The 24,998-nt window shown below is 31.7% G+C and overlaps 2 protein-coding genes across 5 annotated transcripts in view; one reads left to right on the top strand and one right to left on the bottom strand.

Annotated features, from left to right (window-relative positions):
- The first annotated feature begins 38 nt into the window (after positions 1 to 38).
- On the top strand, positions 39 to 7,381 carry Tctp (translationally controlled tumor protein). 2 transcript variants are annotated; one of them, XR_012459365.1, is made up of 5 exons: positions 39 to 175; positions 732 to 802; positions 2,660 to 2,963; positions 4,913 to 5,092; positions 7,027 to 7,381. XR_012459365.1 is itself a non-coding variant. In XM_074130852.1 (4 exons), the coding sequence occupies exons 1-4, from the start codon at positions 61 to 63 to the stop codon at positions 5,026 to 5,028; spliced, it is 606 nt and encodes a 201-aa protein (XP_073986953.1). In that variant the 5' UTR covers positions 39 to 60; the 3' UTR covers positions 5,029 to 5,094. The 2 variants fall into 2 exon arrangements, 1 of the variants encoding a protein (XP_073986953.1); XM_074130852.1 differs by lacking the exon at positions 7,027 to 7,381 and having other exon boundaries at positions 4,913 to 5,094.
- Positions 7,067 to 24,998, bottom strand: part of Ac3 (Adenylate cyclase 3) — a 146,288-nt gene continuing 128,356 nt past the window's right edge. The window contains exons 6-21 of one of the 3 annotated variants that reach the window (XM_074130850.1): positions 22,103 to 22,261; positions 20,975 to 21,113; positions 19,403 to 19,480; positions 17,767 to 17,876; positions 17,474 to 17,635; positions 17,221 to 17,308; positions 17,020 to 17,136; positions 16,542 to 16,804; positions 16,106 to 16,181; positions 15,810 to 16,035; positions 14,722 to 14,804; positions 14,487 to 14,585; positions 14,257 to 14,383; positions 13,590 to 13,714; positions 11,916 to 12,203; positions 7,067 to 8,012 (exon numbers count right to left, since the gene is read on the bottom strand). In XM_074130850.1, the coding sequence (XP_073986951.1) occupies positions 11,964 to 12,203; positions 13,590 to 13,714; positions 14,257 to 14,383; positions 14,487 to 14,585; positions 14,722 to 14,804; positions 15,810 to 16,035; positions 16,106 to 16,181; positions 16,542 to 16,804; positions 17,020 to 17,136; positions 17,221 to 17,308; positions 17,474 to 17,635; positions 17,767 to 17,876; positions 19,403 to 19,480; positions 20,975 to 21,113; positions 22,103 to 22,261 (2,092 nt within the window). In that variant the 3' untranslated portion in view covers positions 7,067 to 8,012; positions 11,916 to 11,963. Of the gene's footprint in view, positions 8,013 to 8,797; positions 12,204 to 13,589; positions 13,715 to 14,256; positions 14,384 to 14,486; positions 14,586 to 14,721; positions 14,805 to 15,809; positions 16,036 to 16,105; positions 16,182 to 16,541; positions 16,805 to 17,019; positions 17,137 to 17,220; positions 17,309 to 17,473; positions 17,636 to 17,766; positions 17,877 to 19,402; positions 19,481 to 20,974; positions 21,114 to 22,102; positions 22,262 to 24,998 lie in introns of those variants that run through there. The other 2 variants (XM_074130848.1, XM_074130847.1) reach the window with 2 other exon arrangements.

Genomic DNA, 24,998 nt, shown 5'->3' with positions numbered 1-24,998 from the left:
TAATTATAAAATATGAGACTGAAATATTTTTAATACCGAAGTGTAATATAAGAGGCAGTGATGAGAGAAAGGTCTTTCCAACTCTCCTGGTTCGAGTGTGTGTTTCGTAGTTATTTAAATCCGATAAATTTTTCTACATCTTCCAAAATGAGGATCTACAAAGACATATTTACTGGTAAGTGTTATGTTAAGAATCTCTTTTTTCGACAAAACTGTTTCTTCCCTGATGATTTTTTCTTTTTTAAATACAAATTAACAATGCCAACTAAACCTAGCAGGCTGTTCTTATAATATGGATTTGATTATTTGACACGTGTAACCAATGTTTTTCCTCTTATTTATCACAAATGTGATGCTAAAATTGTACATTGTTCCTGTTTTATTAAGCTCACAATGTAATGTGATGGAATTCGGTTATTAGATTTTTAACCTTCCACTACATTGACTTAGAATTAATGGTAAACAGTACCAGTTGAAGAGTGTGCTTGTAACCTACTTTTTTTTCTTATTTAAATAAGAAAGAACAAAGTCTCCGTTATGAGGTGAAGACAGACCAGTTGTATTGTTGATTTTTCAACAGTAGGTATGCAATTTGTTTTGCTTCATGTTATATTGAAGTGTTTTAATAAAACTTAAACAGTGTAACCCTATTATTATCTTGGTCCACAGTCTTATTAATGTCTAATGGTGGAATTTAAACTAGAACTTAACTTTTTTGTTGTTCTGTTTAGGTGATGAAATGTTCTCTGATTCCTATAAAATGAAGCTTGTGGATGAAGTGATGTATGAAGTATATGGAAAGGTAATTTCATGCATAATAACCTATTGAAAGTTATATTTGATGAATACGGAAAGTGTTTTATTTTTTTTTACATTTTCTGAGCTAGGGAAGTGGAATGTTGAATATTTTAATTTGTTTTCTTCTCGATTTTCTTTGGAAATAATTAATTTAGATTTGTCAAATAGTTCTCTTTACAAATCAAGGTCTTGAAAAAGGCAGCACACTTCTGAATTTCTGTCGGAGGTGAGAGTCTTTATTGAATGAAAGACCATATTCTAATTATAATACTGAAATGATTATTTGAACATTATCAGAAAAGCAGTTGAGGTACTATTTCGTTTTTAACTTGTAAGTAATAAGAATTATTGGTGGAGTTGTCTTTACTAGTTTGTTAGTAAATAAATTGTTCTTTATTGCCAATCGTGTCAAAACAGTTAAAAAGGAAAGTTATTGAACAAACAGATGGAAGAGTGATATATTTTTTTACCCCGTGAAAGATAATTTGTTGTGTAAAACTACTCAAATAACACTTAAAAGTAAAACGAAAATTATGTGAGTCAAATGTAGACAATAATGATGTGAAATCAGCAAGTAATACGTTTGAGTGTTCGTATTATTAATATCTCCGGATCCTCTAAAGCGCGGCCCGTAGTAAGTTTTTTTGAGGCCCTCCAAGCAATACAACTTTTTTATGGTAAACTAAAAATTAGGAAGGCTTTTTTATTTTTTATTATATTATAACTCGTTATTATTTTTGAAAAATGGATTTCATAAAATCAAATATAGAACCATATTTACCGATGAAAATTTGCAATACTTCTTGAGGATTTCGTGTTTTCCAAACCCAACCCGATATAAATGAATTGTCGAAAAACATTCAAGAACAAAAATCGCAATAAATTTTGAAGTTATTTCTATTTGAAAAAAATAATTTTTTTTTTTTTTAAGATTGGTCACTTCTTTGTTCTCCGATGTTATTGTAGCATGTGCATAAAATGCTTACTCATTTTTATTTTTTTTAAATAATATTTATTTTTGATTAGAAAAAAAATCTAAGCTACATACTACATTACAAAACATCTACCGCTTAAAATCTTTTTTTATTGATGGCCCGACGTCCCAGAAAAGGTAGCCGACTCCTGCTCTAGGTAGTTGGGACTGACTGATCCATTCCTCGAATCTATTTGGTACCTCACGTTCGAATCATTTAAGCTCATACTGAGTTTTCGGACGAAAATCTTTCGTCGTCAGTTTATGTGGTATGATAGAAGGTATTTAATAAATTAGTCTTGATTTGATTATTTCAAAATGTTTCTTTATTTTTCTTAAGAAACGTTTCGCTTCTGTCATTACAATTTCCTGTCTGTTATTTAAACTTCTAGTATTTATTTTTAAATGTTAATTTTATTGAGATTTATTTATTTAACATAGTAATTTTTTAATTATTTTACGTCCCTTAATAAATTTGTTTATTTTTATCTTCTTCTTACTTGGCATTACAGCCCATGGAGGGCCTAAGCGTCCTCAATTTTCTAATTGAGGTTTCGAGAAATTCTAAGGTTTAGCAGGATAGGGATGTCGGACATACGCTATGCATTGTTATGAGTAAATATGTTATATACATTTATAATGTACCAGCGCGGTTTACTAATGACACATTTACTTCAGTCACTACACGTTTATTTAAAAGTAGTCTACCATCTTTTTTTTTAGTTTTATTGAAATTTAATAGATGAATTTTTATCAAATTTCACTTCATTTAAATTCTGTTATTTGGAGGAATCTTCAATTTCAAATGAATTTTTACCTTGTCATTTACGCAAACTTGTCAATGTTCCAAATTTTGCACTTATTAGAATCTTTCTTGTTTCTTTACAGTTAGTTACAAGAAAACACGGCGAAATCCAGTTAGATGGATTCAATCCATCTGCAGAAGAAGCGGATGAAGGTACCGATGTAGCAGTTGAAAGCGGAGTTGATGTAGTCCTTAATCATCGCCTATGTGAAACTTATGCTTTTGGGGACAAAAAAGCATATACTGCCTACCTCAAAGATTATATGAAAAAATTAGTGGCTAAATTGGAAGAAAAATCGCCAGAACAAGTTGACACATTTAAAACAAATATGAACAAAGTCATGAAAGAACTGCTCGGCAGGTTTAAGGAACTGCAGTTCTTTACAGGTACTTAAAACAAAGAATTTTTTTTTTTTTAATTTAAGACGCGGACAACTGTTCAACAACAACAACTGAGGTCATTGGCACCCGGAGCTTTTTCAGTGCACTGCTGGCCTCCAGACAGTGTACTCTCGTTATAGGCTACCTACACTGATAATCACCGAACAGTGAGCGGTAAGAAGCTTCTAGGATCCCGTGAGTCCCTGCGTGGGAAAATAGTACGCTAACCACTTAGTTAATCCCTTTCCTTAGCATTTAGTTTTGTCCATTAAACAGAGCTGGCATGCACTAATAACCAGTGACTTTTCGTAGGGCACTGGTAGCAATACATGCCATATCAAAATGGCAATTGAACATATAAATTACCATGTGTAATTTAATTCGTTTAATTGCGGACAGTTTTGTTACGATAATATTCGCTTATTATTTTCTTCATACTGGACTCTCATTTATTGTTAAACGACCCAAAACGATTTCTTTTGATTTTTGCTTCCTAAAAAGTACCCTTAATAGAGAAATTATAAACAATCTGCAGTAACTTTTGATCAGTGACATTCAAAATTCCTTGTCTCTCTTTCCGACTTGATCGACATTATTATTATTGATCGAGGTAACGTATATCCTCACTGATGAAGAAATTGATGGAGGGAGTGGGTTTATATTGGCACGAGTTATGACATAGAATTGTCTGTCGTCTCTCATTTTTAGAGTTTCGTTGGAGAGACTAGTAACCAGCTGTTGGAAGCTTTACATACGTGTTTACATTTTTTTTTTTTTTTAATTAGGGAGAGATTTCTTAGAATATCTGAGAGGGCATTAAGCATTGAAGCTTATATTGGCCCTGCTTAGTGATTCCTGACGAAATAGTACGAGTACATGCTTCATAATAACCAGATAATCGTTTTTTTTTTTGTAACTGGTGTTACAAACCAGTTTTTAGAAAATGTAATGCTCATTTTTTACAGTTAAATGACAATTACTTTATTTATAATTCAGTACCACGGAGGTTACATTTTAAATTTTTTACAGGAGAGCAAATGAGTTTTTTCCCGGTTTTTTCTTACTTATAAGCCCAAGGGAGTTATTTTGCTTAAATCTTTGGTCGATAATAAGTAACATAGATGCACCATAAGTGATGGTTGGGTAATCAAAAAAATTTTGTATTAGAAAGATTAAAAAAATAAATTTTGATAAAAGGACTTAGTGTTGTTACCTCGGGGGTACTGAATTAATAACTGTAGTTTAAGTTGACATTTATTTCTAAGAGGATTTCCAGTCAGAAATTGATCTGGAGCAAAGTTGCTAAAAAAAAAACAACGTAATTTAAGTAAATATTAGTGTCCAAGAATAATATTGGTGAAGTTGATTTAAATAAAATTAAAATGTTGGATATTCAGTTATTTGCATCAATTTCTTAACCTCTCTAGAGTTTCTGCTATTGACAAAGGAAATCATTGTTTGTATTTAATTTTTGTAAACTTATTCATTTAATTATTTATTTAGTACCCTTAACTCTTTGAATAAAAATAATATTTTGCTCTTGATCAGTTGCCATGTCACCCCCACTGGAGTATAGAATATGCGAATTCGATAGGGTGGATGATATTTTACCCTCTTGTTAACTTATAATAAGCACTTCGAGATCACTTTTTTCGTAATCATGTAAGCTTTGTTCTAGCGGTCTTGCTTTGATTTACGGAGCGTGCGCATGAATTTAGATTTATTTATTTATTTTTTGTGAAAAACCGAACAATTTACTAAACCACGCGCAGTGGGACGCATTCATTTTCCCGCGGTATAAAGATTTAAAAAAAAAAAATTATTAAAAATTTTTGGGCTTGCGCAAAGTAATTAAATTTTCTAACAGAACTCGAATCCAAATCGAAACACAAATTAATTACTTGATGGGAACTCTTTATTTATTTTTTTTAATGATACATCATACTGTTTTGTAGGGGAATCAATGGACGTTGATGGTATGATCGCCCTTCTAGAATACAGAGATATTGACAACGAAAGCGTCCCAGTACTAATGTTTTTTAAGCATGGCCTAGAAGAAGAAAAATTCTAATCAAGATTTTTTTTTTTTGAAAATATATCGATTGATATTGCTGAATTTCAAGATATACTTGAAGGTTAGTATTTAATTTGGCAGTTTTTCGTTTAATTCACAAATTTAAACATGTCCAATTACACTTTCTTGATTATCGTATGAAAAATAGTTCTCTAGGATCTTTGACTTAATTCTGAAATATTTCTTTTGTTTTTACTTTCATAGTACAAAATTATTTGGTCACCACGGTCTCTAATTAGTTATTTAAATCCAATGCAGGTCATAGGAAAGCGAAAAAGGTCATTCATTACTAGCGACTTCCCTAAATTTACTTTCATTAAAACTGGAACTAAATTTAGTTCCAGGGATTGGGTTAAGCGTTGGGACCTGCTCCCAATCTTGTAAAAATCCGTATGTTACGAGACCCGCAATTCAAGATACTTGGAGAGTAATTGCCAGGGAAGCTAAAGTCCACCAGTCAGTTAGTAATGATAGGTACGTTAAAGATAGGCGATTACACTCTTTTAAAGGAGTTGTAAAATTTAAATCAAATGTGAAATGTATAAATTAAATACTTAACTCTGTTGGTTTCATTGTAAAACTCAGCTAACGTAAACGAATCACATGAAATTGTTTCACTGAACGGTAATTCTTATATTATGAAACAGAATAGCTATAATCAAACTCCTATTAATTTACAATACCCTATAACTTGTAAACATACGCCAGAAAATATTGTACCATACTTAACTTTGTAGTAAAGTAAAGTAATCGCCTATTTTTTCAGGCGGGGCTTAACGTCCAACTACCAATTAGGTCGTGGACGGAGGCGACTAGCAAACAAACTTTACTGTAAATTTCTTTTATTAACCATTAAATAAAATTCAAGGCCTAAGACCGGGAATCGAACCCAGTACCACAATACATTAGCTTCGCAGGTCTCGCCTCTAACCGCTCGGCTACCGTGGCGTACTTGACTTTGTATTTATATATATAATTTTCTAGCAATAGTAGTATGGAACACTTTTCTTAAGTTTAGTGTTCAGAAATTAGAAAAATCGCATCATTTCTCTGTATTTAGGAACTTCGTACGGAAGTTAGGCCAACAATTCCTGGCATTTAGCCTTAAATAGTACCATTTTCTCGGCCTTGGAGTGTTTTGGCCGTATTAGATGCTCAACAAATAACTAGTAAGTGTTTCTTTCCCTAAACCCGCCACACATGTTAGCGTCCCATCTGAATGTTTTCAAAATCATTTTAAGTTCCTACAAAAAACTTTCAAGGGTAAAGAGAATTCCAACCTCCTGTGTAATAGTGTTCGCCAGTTAATTATCTTGAGAATTTCTTTTAACTACTACTGCCCGTTAAGATTAGCAGTAAAGCTAATCCCAAAAAAGTTTTTGCTGTATTGAAGATGACAAACCTGCAAAATTTGAAGCAATTGATGGCATTCTAATAGACAAGCTTCTCGTTCCGAAGGTTTATTCTTTGAATAAATAACCCGTACTTTTTACCAATGAAAATTCGAAATGAATGGTGGAAAGTTTTCGGCAACAAAATTTTACTGCAGCAGCTCACAGAAGCCAAAAAGAGTTTACATTTATTGTATAAATTTCTGTGTATTACATTGAGAGGCTTTTCTTTTACTTGGCGATTAGGAGCTGCTAATTTGCATTAGCATTGCTGGATTAAGAAGATAAATCAAATCCGGTACATGTCCATCAAAATAGATCCTTCTATACTTTTATTGCCTATGATTTTAAGCTGACAGAAAGCAGAAAAGAGCTCGATCTTGAGTCATGACCTCGATATTCTACTATCTTCTTTATCTTTTTATTGAGCATCTTTTATTGAGTAATCCTGATCGATAGGTTTTTTGCTCTAAAAATTTAAAAGCCAATCTATAAAATTCAGAACACTGATCTAAATGGTAATTGGACAATGAATCCCTTCCTATTAAATAGATACTTGCTTTATACTTTTTAAAATATTAATAAATGTTATTCGTATTTTTAGGTGAAGAAGACATCCCCTTACGAGATTACCAGCCATGTGGTTCTTATCTTCCGTATATCACCCAACAGAGAGAATTATTTAAAAATATAATAAATTAATAAAATACGTGTAACCAAGATCGTTATCACAATTTTTTTTTTTAAGTTATTTATTTCAGTCGATTAAAAGCAGTTTGTGAAAAAACGAAAAAACACACACCATTTCATGTGGAGAAGATTTCAGCCATTATTCTTCCTTATTGAATGGACTAGGAAGATAAAATTGACTCATTAAAATATATATTTAAAAAAAATAAGTGCTTTTCGAAAAGCTAACAAAAATTCTTTTCTGGCAATAAAGATAATAAGTTTTCTTATTTATTTTTTTTTCTCTCTAGATGCATGGTATCTTTCCAAATCCTTGAACATCAATCTACTATTAATTCAGTTACTTAAAGAAGATATTTAGTGTAGTATAGTAAGATTTGTTAATTTTAGTATTAGCACTTACTAGTATTTCATTTCCATAATTTGTTAAGTATCTAGAAAGCACAACTGCATGAAATTTTAACTTCAGTAACAGTAAAATTACTAGCTATTTTGTTACTTACGTTGGAATCGCCATCCTGCTTCTTTATTAATTTTATTACTGCACGGAGCAACAGACCTCTTAAGTAGAAGCTGAACTTTTTACTAAGTTTCCTTCTTCATTGCGGTCTGGCTTTAAGACAAGAGACCATTTCTCCAGTTATTCACGATGATACTTCTCCAAGTCATCCAGCCAAGTTAAGTCGAAAGCTTCCTCGAATTCTTACTCTTATCTTCCTCTACAGGAGTTTTGGTTGTACCCTTCCCGAAGCATCTTCTCCATATTATCCACCACAACCTCGTGCCTATATTTGGGCAATTATACCAGATCCCCAAATAACTGAATCAGTTCGTTTTTCATTACCATTCACTCAGGGCAAACTATTCTCGTATAAAGTGCCGCTTCAAAACAGTTCCGACCTTTAAGAATTCAAATAATATTAGATGCATATTTAGAATGTCATACTAATAAAAATAGGTTAGCCAGAAGAAGACGCTTTAGGAACAGATATGAAATTGGAGATACAACAATTCAACTGCTAATGGAAGGTTCTATTTGATGGAAAGAGTAGATTAGTACTTTGCTCACCAAATCTGAACTTTAGGTTCAAATTAGGACTATGGGCGTTTCATTTTTTGAATGAAAGTAAGTTACAGTAGAGAAATATGTTAGGCACTAGGAGCAGAATTTCATGTTTAATGATAAGTTATTATTTAAGAAGTTAATATCTAAGGTCAATGGCCTTATTATTTTTTGTTGCTGTGCGTTTCGGGTACAATTGAGCCCCTACATACAGAGGGCCTTTAGCTTATGCTATGTATACCGCCATGCCTGTAACTATAACAGCGCACCGCATGTAGCCTGGTGACATGAATAAATAACTCCAATAATGTTACGTATAATTAAAAAAGGTATAAAAGAAGAAGTTAGCTTAGTGAACAGCAAGCTGGATTCCCATACGAGGATTTCGGGTTCGAAACCAGCTAACAGCCCTCAGATTTTTTTCTTCCTAGGGTTTCTTAAGTTAGAACCTTGTTCATAAACTAAGCGTGAGCAAGAATAAACAGAACCTATGGAAGACAGAAACTAGTTAAGTTACTAGTTTCTGTCTTCCATAGGTTCTGTTTATTCTTGCTCACGCTTAGTTTATGAACAAGTTAGTCGTATAATATGAACAAGGCTTGAGATTAAACTTTCATAATCATACAAACTGAGATTTTCATTGTTTTTATTTCTCCTTAACAAGAAAATATAATTCGTATTAAACTTATATACCAAGTGTATAAAAAACAAATATAGTACAACCTTAACGTATTTCTATATTTACAAAACAAAATCGAAAATAATGAAAATTATTCTAGGTCTCATATTTTCAAGAAATGTTAATAAATAATGAACACAGAAAACAATTGGTAACTAGACACCAATTTAAGTACAATTAATTTATATAAATAAACAAATACATAACAGCCACTACAAAAAGAGTACAGCATTATTATTTATTTATTACTATTTATTTTTATTACGTAAATTATTAGATACAAATTACATTCGGTAACATCATTTTTGACTAGCTTGCTAATAATATTTTGAGTAATATTTTTTTTTATTTTTAGTTTTTCTTATTCACGTTTGTTTAATTTCATTATTAAAAAATAATCTACTTGGTAACTTTGGTCATTCGTTTCTTTCTTAAAATAAATATTTGGTTCGAAACTTATCCGTTTCAGATGTAAGCAGAACTTTATCCATTATTCTCAATTATACTTCTTTATTTAATAATGACCTCATTTACTTAATCTTTTTGAATTATTGATTGTCGGTGGGCTAAATACAATCTTCTACAGTAGTGTTTAAATCTTGTCTTATCTAATGCATGTTCTAAAAAAGTAGAAGAAACTGAAGTTTTTACAGCTTTTGCTTCTGAGTTTTACTCAGTTATTAAATGTGGACAACATGAAAAAAAGTCTAATAATCTTGCTTTTCTAGAAGCAAAACAGTTTTTTCACATAATTTCGTCAAGTTAGTGCGTAGAAACCGTAATGTCTAAATGCACTTAAAGGGAGTAAATTGATTAAAAGAAGTGGAACCATTTTCCCAAGGATTACACAATTATTGCTGGACAAACTTATACCAACATGGGACATGAACATCACTAAATTAAAATTAACTTACGAGAAATATTAATTTATTCAGCAATTTTTCAGTAATATTTAATTTCAGCGTTGTCATTTTAACTCAAACTTTTTAAAAATATTTCTTATGTACATTATAACGTATCCACTAAATAAGTTGATTCAGAAGAGAAAAACTTATTAAAATGGGAATCTGTGTCCATATGAATTCACTTAACCAAGATAGAGAAAAATCTGAAACCGAACAGAATTAAAGAAAATTACCAGTGGAATCAGTCACTGACTAGCAAGTTCGCAACCTGATCTAGACCACAAATTAACCTGAGTTTTTTGTTTATAAGTTCGATATGTTACTACATCTAAATTTGAAGCATTTAAAAAAATATGATTTTTGCAACTGAGTAAAAATAAAAATTGAAAAACCACTGTTAAGAGCAACATCTTTCATTCCAAAATTTAATTAAAAATTAAGGAAATGAATACTTTGTACAAGGAGGTTAGAACTATTCTAGAAAATTTAATTGCATTTCGAAATAGTTCTTGATGCTTGTCGGTAAATTTCAATCCTGTCATAAGGGTAAAAAATTAGTACTTAAAAAAAAATAAAAATAAATAAATACATTAATCATCAGAAAGCATACAATTTTTTGACACAAGGCAAGTGATGTTTCACATCTGTTGTCTGATTTTTGTCTTTAGTTAGTTAGCTTTTGCTTGAATTAATATGACTGACTAGAAATTCTTATATGATTGACTAGCTACCGATAGGGACATCGGCAGATCGTGAACAAGGGGTTGTGTCTTAACAGCAAACCAATGGCTATCGACATCCTCTAAAAGGAGAAAGTAATTGGTTGGTTAAATAATAATACATACTAAATCTATATAAATAAAAATGTAAATAAATGTTCGTTTGTTCAAAATCTTAAATCTCCGAAAGTTCTTCTCCGATTGCTTTGAAATTTTGACACAACATTGTATTCGAATACGCGCATGTTTTTGTGTACCTATTTATTATATAGATGTCACCCCTGTGACAGGTAAAAAAATGCTTTTTTTGGAAAACAACGCCGTCTGTTGGGCATAGATCTGTTTCCGATTGCATTGTTAAATTTAATGTTCATAGATTTCAATGTGCAACAAATAGCCCTGAATCCACCGTCTACAATGTTTACTTAATTCAAGATCTAGGTTGACAATGGGACAAAGGCATTTAGTTTATGTTTACTGCAAAAGGATTCTCTCTCATTTTTCAAATGTTTGTCACATCATAGGTGAAAAAATTAAAGTGTCATTTTGTTCTCTAAAAAGTGGGTTTCCACACAATTTACTTTTACCTCTTAATTTCGCAAAGCAAGTTTGTTCATTTTAAATACTTCAAATTTATTGAACATAATTTTTTTAAAAGAAATATATAAAATCAAATTAATATAGTGACATTTTAACATTACTATATCCAACACTGTAAATTTTTAATTTTATTTTGACATCGTTGCAATCTGGCTATAAACACTTTCATATATAATTTATTTTAAAAAACTAACAATTTATTTAATGTCTTTCTTTTCAAACTTCTTTAATTTGAATTTTGCATTTTATGAAAAATAGCACGCACAATAGAATTTTAATATATATATATTTTTTTTTATTTTGTGCCCAATAACGCTTCCCTTATAATTACTTTTATTTCATCCATTTTTTGTTTTGTTTTTATATTCTTCTAATAAAATGGATTAAGCAATTTAAACTAAAGAGATTCATAATATTTAGAATTTTAATCTCTTACAAATCTAGGAACAACAGCATCTCGTTTCTGCTGTTCTCTCTAATATAAACCATTTGCCAGTCACATCGATCGGCATTCACTGAAGACTTAGAAACATAACTTTATTATCTTGCTTTACTTTTTGCAAATAATAATAATAATAATATTAAAACTATAAGATTTGTATTTTATCCTTGATGGAGAAAGAGAGAAACAGACAGAGAGATAAAGAGAATTTACATACTTTGTTTACCACCCAGGAAGCAAAGTAGCTCAGCTCACAGCTTAGCTGCCGCTTTCAATCTGCCCTACTAAACTAAATTAGGTACCTTTGATATGTCTTGGCAATTAATCCTCCTTCTCTTATTTCCAGAATTGTGGATTAACTGCTCAAAGTGTTCCTTAAGTGATTTATAACTCACCTTTTTGATTTTTTTTTTTTGACCATTTCAAGGTTACACCTCACCTAATCACTGACTTTGATTCAATAAAGCTACTTGATCTCCAGGTTCACTTTCGTCAGCACCAGTTTCTTCAATTATTGTAGTTGGTTGTTCAGCAATTGATGGTTGGACAGGAGTAGTTCCGCCATCGCCTTTACCAACTAAATAGTAAGTCATTAACTGACCTTTGCCTTTTACAGCTACTAATCCTCTTTGTTCAAAAACGTAACCAAAATGGCTTAATATCTGTGATGTTTCCTCTGTAACCTGTAAAGAGGTTTCATCAAAGTTAAAATTAATGCGAAAGAATGTGATATAATCGTTACGCCAGAATCAGAGGAGCTCAACTCCAAATTTTCACTTTTTGATTATTTGACGTACATAAATATTTCGGTGAGTTCTATTCAGAGACTAAATTAAGTACCTACGTCAAAGCAGTAAATAATTGAAAATTTGGAGTTACATTGATTCTGAAAAGCGATATTTAATAGCGTATTATACAGGGTGTTCATTTTAAGACGGCTCAAATGCATTTCATACTTAACACGTTCGCGGTCGGCTACTGCATATGCAGTACTTTCGCTTTGTTCTAGTGGGTCACCACTGCATATGCAGTGATTATTGTATGAGTCTAATTGCAATTGCAGTAGCTGACTTTTTCGATTGCAAAATTGAGCAATATGAAACAGTACTGCTGATGCAGTTATTTTTTTTCTTTATTTATATATTTTTGGTGCTGTATAGTAAGATGTATCAAAAACCTCTTGTCCAATTTCATCTAACACACCTGGAAATTGCATTTACAGAGGGTGCTCACATCAGTACCCTAGCTAAATTCAGGCCGTCCGCGAACGTGTTAAACGGTTGATCTGAGCAAAAAATGGAAGAGGAAACATTTGTTGCTCGTCACGCCTAGTTTCAGAATTTGTGATTCGATTTTAGATTCCTGATCGCGTACGCGACAGACGCGCGTCCAAAAGTAGGGGTTCGCAGTTGACCCCCATTTTCATATACACAGATTTAAAGAGTATAAAAAGTTGTGAAAGAAACCGGAAACCGCAATTCGATATCTTCAAAATTAAAGGTGCTAGGCCATTTCAAAATCTGATGTTTTTAATCATATTTCAATTTTTTAACTGGTTATTAAAGAGAAATAAAAGCTATGATAGGTCATTTTTATGTATTTTTTCATCCCCTTTCTACTGAAAATATTGCCAAGGCAGTGTAAAGCTTAATATCGGGGAAATAAGTAGTTTTCCGAGTAATTTTTCTAAGAAAAATAAAATGTTTTGAGCTTTTGATGTGCTCAAGCATACACAAAATGGCTAAAAAATAATTTTACATCTGTTACAAACAAGAAGGTTTAATAATCATTCGGTAATTTTGGAAGGGTTGCGTTTAATTACCAAAAAAAAGTGGAAACCTCCTGCCACACATTTAAGTGATCAATAACTTTATTTAAAGGGTCAAACTTGTTCCTTAATTTATCAAATAATGCACTTTACGCAACTTGTGCAGCATGTGCCTCCAAAAGTGCCTTCACGGATATAGAGAACAGTTGATAACCTCCTGGCTTGCGAGTCTGAGGAGGCACCTTTAAAGACTATAAAATAAATCTTATAAAACTATAAAGAAAATCTTATGCAAACATACCTGAATATATCCTGCTTTACCCGTACTTTCCATCCGTGAGGCTACATTCACAGTGTTACCCCAAATATCATAATGTGGTTTTCTTGCACCTATTACACCAGCAGTTATTGGCCCATGATTTATTCCTTAAAAAGGACAGATTTAGTAGATGAATAAATAATTTTAAAGATTCTTAGTAAATAAATAAATTACTTTTACTATAATTTAATAAAAATTAGTTTTTAAACAATCCTTATCGAGCACTGTAAACATTAATTTTAGTAAAGGGACATTTAAGTAAAAAATAAATATAATCATAATAATAAAAGGTGTATATTATAAATCCTCAGTAAGTTAATTTTATCCGCCATAGCACATGATTTTCGTATTTCTGACACGTTTCGGATTTCATCCATCATTAGAAGTTAATTATCAGTATGGAGTAGAGAATTTAACTTTTACTTATGATGTTAGACAGGGCAATGTGGGAAAGAAACATCCTGAAAGTGAAATTCCCCACACCAAACTTAACCCTTAATCAGAAGACGGATGAAATCCGAAACCGATCAGAAACAAGAATAACATGCGTTCTATCACCTAAAATCAACGATACCATCTAGCGCTGCGGACTCAACCTCTTTTCAATCATTAGCAGAATTTAATAATACTATCTTTTTAGTAAACATACCCATTTTTAGCACAAAATGATTGAAACTTTGTTCATTTATGCTTTGTAATGCCTTTTTTAACTCAAATGCGAATTCCACTAATAAAGCAAGATGAGACCAACGAGTTTGAACAGAATCATCTTTATCCTATAAATGTAGAATAAGTTAGTTTCTATTAGCTAAATAAATCTAAACGACATTTAAAAATTAAAAACAAATTAATGAAAATAAATGTAGAAGTATCAATTACCGAAGGGACTCCTGAAGGATTCAGACCACTTGCAGCCATATATGTTGATCCAATAGTTTTAATTTTTATAACATCTTTGAACTTATCTAATTCCAAAAGCTAAAACATACATTACGTTAAGCTTCAAGTTGGTTTTTAAAGGATTAATAAATGTGACTGAGTTAATGTTTCACAGAAGTAGAAAAACATAAAGGCTAACTTACATAACAATAAATATTTAAACGGATCAACTTACTGCATCAAAGTCAGAAATCACTTCATTAAGAAATCGTAAACATTCAAGACCTTGATTATTTACTGTTTCTTCCGAGTAAAAATCTGAAAAAATAACCAATTAATAAATAATTCATTCCTGTTTCAGCACTATTTGTTTATGTTAAAAAGTCTGGTGATAAATACATAACCATCTCTTACTGCTATCTACACAACTCAAAATTGTAGTATCCAAAAAAAGTATTGGATGGTGGGATTATTGTTTAGTTTTACTTTCTACATGCTTGTAACTTTACCGTAACTCTTTTCGAGTCTTTTCGTCACCTGAGAAGCAGGAACTCGTTCCAAGTAGATTAAAGGAAACTTAATTACTTAATTTTTCATATTCATTACAAATAACCAGATTTTGTAAAACTTCTGGGTAATTATAATTCGAGATGTGATGAAACAGAGTTTGTTTGCTTTGGATCTTATTTGTGATGTTGCTTAGGATTCCTAGAGAAGTGAATAGCTCAAACTAAATATAATTAGACGTTTTTTTGCTCTGAAATTTTGGGCACACGTGATTTTTATCATTATTGCGGTATAGGGATATAAATATTCTTCAATGTTCTGAAATCCTGGAAATCTCGAAGGGAATTTCGAAACTCGTATTAAGAAGAATCATAATTTATTAACATAAATAAAAAACTGCAACTTTAAAACAGACTATCAATGATTCTTGATAAACTGTCAGAAAATTATCATAAAAACTGAAAATTAAATCAGACGCACTACCCAAAAACAAAAGAAATATTGATACAAGATTATATCGAACTAAATTAAAAATCGTGAGTTAATTTTACACTAATATGTACATAAATAACTATAATAGACTGATATTCTGAAACAAGTTGAGAATATGTTAGCATAAAAAGCAGATGCAGCAACAAAATTGTACAAAAAAATTGCACAAAGCTGGGTGGAACCACGTGAAAAATAAATTTATATGCATAGAAACATGCATACTTATGTAAACAATTTGCACTATTCTATCATAATTTAATGCTTCAATAAATTAATTCTTTAACCGATATTATTTAAAATACAACTATTTCACTATAATATTACCAGAGAAATTTGGCATAGAAGCAAATAAGACTCCCACTTCTGAGTAACTTTGTGAATAAAGTTCTTCGTGCTGTCTCTTCTTATTACCCAGAAAGTGAACAGCAACATGTGGTGGTAATATATTGTAAACTAATGCTTCATTTCTTCTGCGGATATCGCTGGCTCTCTCACGTTGATCTTCAGCTTCAGTCTTCCAGAGAAATAATACACGGGATCCAATCTCCATCTAATTTTAAATATGATAAATATATTAATGAGACAATTTAAAAGCTCTTAATAAATAAAGTTTTACTTACAAAGCGTGCAAGAATATTTAATCCGATCAAAATCATGAATACAGTGAATGTGTTTGAATATATGTTGGGAGTGAATCTGTAAATCAAAATAAATAAACCAAAATTAAAATATTTAGTAAAAAAGTTGAATTTGTTTCAAAGGATACTTTGGTTAAAGGTGCGAACTTTTATTTAAAAAAAGTTTTACTTGGAAACCCAACATATACCTAACTACTTAAGGTAAATATTTATAACATACATACCTAGGCGCGACCCGAATTTTGAGGTGCGGAAATAAAATAAAAATATATTTATTAATGTACCAAATACAAAGGTTAAACTAATTAGACTGTTATCCATAAACAAAAACACTTGAAAAATAAAAGTTCACCCTTTAACTTAAATTTTAAAAATTACAATTATACTAAAAATTGTATGTGATTATGTAAATACTCACGAATTGCAATGTCTACGACTGAGAACATCCTCCCTCATTAATGCAACAGGCATTACGCAAAAATTCACTAATGTTTGCGCTACGCAGATCAAAAATGGAATCAGAGATTTAGCTATATACAAAGGTTGTATTGGTAGTACGGCTGCAATCAAGACTAGTACACACATAAGTGAAAAATAACTGGGATAAGAACAGTCTGTACGTATCTCATGTAGGCCGGAACAATTTACAGCTGGCTCAGTAAATGCATCAGCACAACTCACCTGAAAATATAAAATTTCACTGAAGGCAACACAATAAAATTAAACAATTATCAGCAGTTTAAAAAGTTATTAAGCGCGTCCAGCAAAAAAGGAAGAGCACAGATTAAGAGAAGTGATGTTACTGTCTGAGCCCCGACTAAGAAGGTTTCAAAACTGATCATCGAGAACAGATTTAATAACATGACTCAAAGTGACGGTAGTGTTAAATAACTTACTGTATCAATCAAGTTTCCAACTGCTAATGCTATCACACAAATAACAGCGAGTAAATATCTTCCGACTACTGACTGGTTTGCACGTTTACTGGCCATTACTAAACTTTGAGGAAATAACTGTAACAATTTGATAAAAATTTTATAGTGAGAAATGAACTTTAATAGCAACAAATAAAATGGATACAGAAAATAATTACTAACATTAGGAAACGCTTCACTTATAGCGAATAATGCTAATGCTGCAAGTATCCAAGAAGTTACACCGCATGATGCTAGGCTTAAAGTGTCCCTAGAAATATAAAAGGTGATTAATTTAACTTCAAATTTCAACATATTGGTGTGACATCTTTCTGTTTTAAAATGCATGAAGGTCTAACTAGCAAAATGAATTTAATGGAGTTAAGCATGAATTAATGATGTGGGGGAGGGGGAAACCAAAACAATCATTACTTACACTGGTAGAACCAATACTTGTGCAGCTGATATTATAAACATTGTAAGTGGGCACCCAATTAATGAAACGCTACTAAAACTTTCTGTATTATGTCGGTAACTATATTCCTTTTGTTTATCTCTAAATTGTAGGGTTAACTTGTTCAGATGTTTATCAATATCTCTGAAAAATAAATAAATAACAAAATAGGTTAACAGAAATAAATCTTTTTAACCTAAAAGAAACGAAATCTTAAATGATCTATTTGTATAACAGATAAATATTTTTAATATATCTTAATTTAATTTCTTTACCTCCAGCCAGTTCTGTTCATAAGATCTTTTCTAAGTCTTTGTCTGAAGTCATCAGTGTCTTGCATATCTTTAACAGTAGCTGTACTGTCTTCTACCGGCGTTATCACACCCTACAAGGTACAAATATTTTTAAAAAATGGACAGTGCTTATTGTGTAAAGTAATAATTACAAGAAAGAAGAAAATCACTGCATATATGTGAATATACTTAACTTAAAATTACTAAATTTTTACTTGTTTATGTCGGAAATGAAGTCTGATATCTGTGAAGAGCCACATATTTCTTTTATTTACAACAGGAGTTTATGTAATTATATTTTCAACTTACAATTTGAGAGGGGAAAAAATTGTTGAATTCAATACTATACATGTGCTGCACTCTGGAGAACAAATTTTAGAAAAATCGTCAAATAGAAAAAGAATTATTTTGATGGTGTAACTTTATTGAAAATATTTTTTCAGGATATTCAGTTTTTTTTTTTTAATCTGAAACAGTTTTGAGAAAAGTACAGCGATCAAGTCAAACTTTTGATATAGTTTCTTTCAGAATCGAAGCCCAATGATTCCGAAAAAAAATGGTTTTTGAAAACATGTGTTGCCCGTAAACAAAACATCTCCAAGATGTAGGATATGATTGAAAATTTTAATTTCTATTGTGCACACTTCACGTACTTTACTTATACCTACCTTATAACTTAACAATCAAAATGTTTAATAGAATATGATACCCAGCACAAACTTAAAATAATCGGCTTCTTCTTCTTTCTTAGCATTACAGCCTCTGTAGGGCCCTAGCCTCCTCAAATTTTCATTTAAGGTTTCGAGACGCATTAAGTTTTTGCAGGGTAAGTTGTCGACCCTACGTCCAACCCTCGACAATATGGAGGACCTTGGATTTAAAGGGTTTACCAACTTTGCCGAAGCTATTCCAAGGGAAGGTGGACCTTGTGCCTAGGTGTACTTGTTTACCTAAATATAGCGTAATTGTAGGTGCACGGAGTGTGTGCTTAGGATAAACCCGTGGGTGGGATTGCAACACCCAGAAAGCTGCATGCAACAGCGACCCCCTGCGGAAAATTTAACGGTATCAATATTTTTTTAAAATGAATGATCCTACTTATTTTATCAGGAATGTGACTAAATGAGGTTTTTTATCCAACAACCTAACCAAATCTGACCAAGTATCCATGGCCAAAGACAAGTAAAGGTAATTAAATTAATAAAGTAATCCGCAATAGCTGTAAGTTATAGACATAATAGTTAATAGCCATTAGTAGGAATAAGACAGGCTCTACTGAGGCTTAGGAAACTGGTAGCTTAGGGTCCTTCTTGGTCTGAGCGATAATGGTGATTGTGCCACTGCAAAAGCTTGGTTCCTCTAGAGTTGTGAAATTTTCTCTAAGTCTCCACTAGCTGGGGTTAATTCACCAGTGGCGAATGCCACATGGGGTACTTCAGGCAGCTTTGAAGCCTACTTTTACTAGCTTTGAACTATAGATTAGCGGTAGTAAATAAGGTAATCACAGTTGATACTTGTGGGAGCATAGCCAAATTCTCCTTCTATTCTAATGGTTTAATGAATTTCAATCAGAAATTCATATTAGTTATTATCTCCTTTAATTATCTGTTGTACTTACAGCAAAATCTTCTTCATTGAAACATTCATCATGGGCTTCTTCAGGTACTGTACCATTCTTCATTGACTCACCTTTAAACTAAAAGTAAATATATTTAAAATCTAATTTTATTTTTAAAAATGATAAGATTGAATAAAACAATTATCAATAATAATTATAAACGATATTAATAAATAATAAAAATTATTCAGGAATTCTTATAACTAATAAAAAAAGGCTAAATCACTCACAATATTCTTTTTGCAAAAAAATTAAGTTGGTAACAACATAAAAGAAGTTCTGAGGAGGCCAGCCGAGCTCTGTAAATGGTTCCGGGCGCTAATGACGAATATTATGAGCCTTTAATTAGAAAACAAAATGTTGGAAGACCAACCAAATATCAATGGCAAAAGAGACGGTAGTAACAACTAGCAGTAGGAGTACAGTCTTGTAAGAAATTAAGTGACTATAGAAGGAGGAGTTTAACCAATTGCCTTCTATAGAAGACAAGGAGTTAACGGACCAGGGATTAAAGTCAGCGAAAAAATCTATCTTGCGATAGTAAAGTAAGAAACAATATCTTTAATATTATATAACAAGAACATCAATGAATCATACAAAATGTCCTGCATAGACAGAAGAATCTAAAGAAAAGAATATTCAGATCTTATTAGGAATTTGGAAGAATAATAGAACCGAATCCAGCGATTTTAGAAAAATTTGACAATTTTATTTGGGAAAAGAGAAGCTGATGTAATTAATTCAGATAATTAATTTTCAAGGTTTCCTCGCTTATCCAACGATTAAATCAAAAAGAATAAAGAAATCAACTTTACAGTTCGTGAAAATGAGATGGCAGAAAACAAAGCAGAAGTGGAAAGGAAATTGGAGGAGAAACTTAAAAGAGTCAAAAAAAAAGTTTAAAGGATAAAATGAAAAATAACAATAGCGGAATGAGTGAAGTGGCACAGGAAGAACTGGGAAGAAGAGTAAGTTTAAATCGATCTGACTGGTTTGTCCAGGAAGTACAAGAAGTTATTGAAAAGCGAAATCAGTTTGGATGATATATAGATCAATTTGGATAGCTTGGATGTAACAGAGAAGAAGGGTAACAGGAAAAAGTAAAGGTAGAAAGGAAGATGGGGATTCTGGAAGAAAAAAACCAATATAACCTGGTTGGGAAGAGAAAAGTTTCCGCATTTAAAGCTGTGTTTTTATAAAAGTTGGAGATCAGCCTAAACAAAATACAGCAGAAAGTAAGAAGAGAATTATTAAGTGAAATATAAAATCGGATCAAGCTCTAATTACAGGGCTTATCCCTAATTATAATTAAAATAAATAACAATATATATAATGAATCACTAATTTATCAAAAGGGAGTATTCAGGGTTTTCAAGAGAGTCTGGGTGGCAGAAATTAAAGAAGCGTGGTGGATTGACAAGAACGATAAATAAGAAATGAAATCTAAAAATCCAAGATTTTATGAATTTTGAAAAACTCGGTGACTTCTGATAGCGAAGTGTAAAGTGGTTTATCCAATTACTCGAGTAGACTAAATGCAATAAATTTTAATTCAATTCAATATTAACTTACCGGCTTATTAGTTTTTGTTATGAAGAAGGTTTTGAGGCCAGCCAGTCTTAATGATTCCTCCCTCTTCTCTCCATAGGCCGGTTCTACTTCAAATTCTCCATCCAGGAAATTTAAAGTTTTCTCCGATATGTGCACTCTCCTAAATGCGAAAATTAAGAAAAATTGATTTAGTACAAATTTTCTTTGAAAACGTTTTATTTTACGTTTTGTTTCATTGTTAACGTATATAAATAAATACAGAAGTAATATAGGATACATAATTGGCACTGCATGTTATGCTTATATTATGTTTAACAAAAAGTAAAGAAGGACCACATAGTTCATTAACTCCATGATCTCTCAATGCTTTGATGAACATCATTCAATAAACTCGCAATTAAGCTAAGAGAAGGTTAACTTTGTAAGCACTAACAATTTGTTACCCTGATTAACTTTCCGTTATGGGATATTTGTACAATGGACTTGGCTTTGCAAGCCAACCTCTCATTAAACTACAATTAAATATCTTGTTTTTGAAGGAGATGAGGAATTATTCCTTTTCTTAAGTAAGGAAAAGAGCATCCTACTCCCTCCAATTAGACCCAAACACTTTATTTACATTATAAAACTTTTGGTAGAACAATAAAACGCTGTTAAGTCTAATACAATAACCAACTTTTTTTTCAGACCGATTTAATTTAATCTACACAAATTGGACTTAGTAAGCCCGATTTAGATGAGCTAGAAGTTGGAGACTTATGCATGGAAAATGCTTAGTAAAAATAAACCTGGAGTGCTGAGAAATGGGTTTATTTTTAGCCTTTATCTACTTAATACTGCCTTGTAACCCTCAACCCTGCACTAAAAGAATTACTTCACCTTCCATAGGACTGTTTTATATAGCTTATCAGTCAAATAATGAAAGACACGTTGGATCAGATATCTTGCTCAGTTCTAAATAACGTACTAACTTACGTACATAACTTAAGTTGTGAATAAGTTTATTTATATAACATAAACTACATTTTTACTGTCAAAGTTTCAAAGAGTAAGGCTGAACGTGGTGAATTGTAACTTCCTGCACAACCATTTTGTTTCAACTTAATGCAAAGTTTATTGCTTTTTAAATTAATATTAAATATTACTGACCCAGGTAGGCCGCTACTTTCCATTTTATTTGCCAATTCCACATCTTTAGAATAAACATCAAACTGCCATTGTCTCTGTCCAAGTACACCCGCCAAAACGGCTCCCGTGTGAATACCAACTCTCATATCAACAGGTGAATTTGTCTTCTGTTGAACATACCTGAGTAACAAAATAAATGTAAAATACGATTCGAAGAGTTAAAATTAATTTTTCCTTGGCTTCTATGTTCAATTTTAAATGTTAGTTCTTTTCACTTTCTTAAAGCTTTTTAAATCATTTTCTCAAATTTCGAAATTCAATTTTGACTGCTTTATTAAAAAAACAGTTCCTAAGCACTGGAACGCTAACAAACGTAAATTTTATTGAAATGAATGTAGTTACAGCATCTAAAACCTAAACTAGCGATACCATTGGCCTAGTATTGTGGCCTGGTTATTTTCTGGTTATCGTGAAGGGTGGCTCTTAGTATTTACTTTTTAACAATAACAGTTTGTCAAAAACAAGATGAACTGTTTTCAAACATAATCAATACTTTGTGAATAAATTTATACGCTTTATTTACAGGTATTAAGTGAATAATATAATTTATCACAAGCGAAATGATTGGTTATTTGTTTTTTAACAATGTTAATAGTGTAATTTAACTAGTTATTCTGTTAAAGCCAAGTTATGAGGAGAAAGATTATAAAGAAATAATGAAAATTTGGATGGATTACAGTCCTTTTTCTGAGAACGATGAAGATTTGGTAGAATTAAATTCCGATGAATTTGTAGTTGACCCTGGTTTGGTACTGAGTTGTTTGAGAAAGATGAGTATTTTTTGGTAGTTAAGTTTACATTAAGTCAATTCGTTGTCTAAAAGCTTCAAAACAGTTTAAATTTAAAGAATTTTCATTACTATAGAACACTATAGTTCACACTTTTTAAAATTAATTTTAGAAATTCCTTTGAACATCTCCAATCACGTTAATGTATTTTGTATATTGAGAAGAGCATTCTGGAGCTAAAAATTAACTAGGGCATAAAATTAAACATATAAGATTTTGTATTTTTAAAATGTCTGGTATTTCTTAAAACAAACCTCAATGTCTAAGGAATTCTTGTATCAATTAATTTCATCTTATATAAGGACCACAGTTTAGATAATTATCTGTAATATACTATTAAACAATGTAAGCGGTATTCTATGTATTCTTGTGATTTCTGCGCATCTCACAGGTTTGTTGAAGGTGGGGACACTCGTCTTTTTTTTATTATTGCTTAATGGAAACAACTTAAAACCTAATTCATTATACGTGTGTCACAAGATATTTACATAATAAACAAAAAGTTAGTAAAAGCTGAACATGGAAAATTGTCTACCCGATCTTATGTCATAAATGATTTACTCAGTCTTGCAACATGAGACTTAGCACTTCGTGTTTGAAGATTTACCGATGTGAACTTCATGTAAATCATAAAAGGTCTTTACAACTAGATGATAAACAGTTTTAGAACAGTATTATTAAGTTTGAATTAATAATTGGGATTTTTTGTGACTGATAGGTCATAGGTCTCGGATCTATCAACGATTCGGCGTTACGCTGTCTAGTCAGTAGGTTAGGAACTGCTTGGGCCAACAGAGTTTGCCACAGAATGTTTCTTCAATGTTGTAGAAGGAGCGTTTTGATAGAATATTGTATTCCCTAAGACGTAAATGTATGCAACCAGTTTTGATTAACTAGATTAATCTGTAACTAGTAAGGAGTGAGGAGTAACGTTATACGAGTATACAGGTCTCGGCTATGGTGTGGTAGACGCATGGAGATGAATTCGCTAGGCAGGCATTCGAGAATTTTCAACGCTTGGCATATTTTGAGGTGACCAGTGTGTTGTGTTGTGGGCCGACGGCTGTTATTAAAACCTTTCTTTGTAGAAGTCCTGTTTCGCGAGATACTAAAAGTCACTGTTTTTTATTTTCTGGTAGAGTGACAAAAATTTTAATTTTCGGTCATTTTTACTCTGTAACGTTGCCCATTATAGAAGAATGGTTAACGATATATGTATGTCTTCCTACGCTGATACCTAATAGATGATTTTTTTTTGCGACAGAGATAGTTCTAGAATGACTCGAAGTTCAGATGCTACGGTCTTAAGATTATTTTTAGGTGATGCTACTTGGAAAGTGGATCTTAGTTTCCCAATCGAGATTCGAGAACCGGAGAAGGGATTTGTATCTATTACGACTTTATTTTAAGACTGGTATTTGAATTTTTCAAGAGAGTTATGTTCTATTAAAAATGTGGTTTAGTTTAGGTCCCAGAAGATATGGGCAACTGGAGACGATGGGCAGGCTAAACAGAGGTAATTCAAAGTGGAAGAAATAATGAATAATACATTGTGTTTCAAATGGAAATAAGGGAAAATGGGGTGAATAACATTTATTTGGTTGGTGAATACAATTGAAGAAAGAGAATGATTCTACTAGTCAAATATAAAACAAGATGGAGGTAAATTGAAACAGGTAACTGGGAGAATTTGAGTTTAAATAATAGAATAACCGATCTTTGTTTGTCCTCTTGAATATATTCTAGATCAGGGGTGGCGCCCCCGGCCGGGGGGCTGAATGTGGCTCGCCATGAATAATTTTACGGCCCGTGAGATTCATCCTAATTTTACAAAATTTGTTTATTTTGTACAATATTTTCATTTGTAGTGTAGTGTTTTGTAACAGTAAAAATAATACAGAACCTACGAATTCTTATTCCACTCATTCACAATTTAATAAGACAATAAATTAAAGACAATCAGTACACGTTTCCTCAACTATTTACTTAACTCTTCATGACTCGGTGAAGCAAATTCACTGAATGCACCATATTGTTTCAACTGATAATCATTGGAAGGTAAAAACTAC

This window comes from Rhodnius prolixus, unplaced genomic scaffold, assembly GCF_049639745.1.
Source record: "Rhodnius prolixus isolate KJV_2025 unplaced genomic scaffold, Rpr scaffold_4, whole genome shotgun sequence".
Lineage (NCBI taxonomy): Eukaryota > Metazoa > Arthropoda > Insecta > Hemiptera > Reduviidae > Rhodnius > Rhodnius prolixus.
The sequence above is the reverse complement of the archived record's forward strand: the minus strand, read 5'-3'. Positions and strand labels throughout refer to the sequence as shown.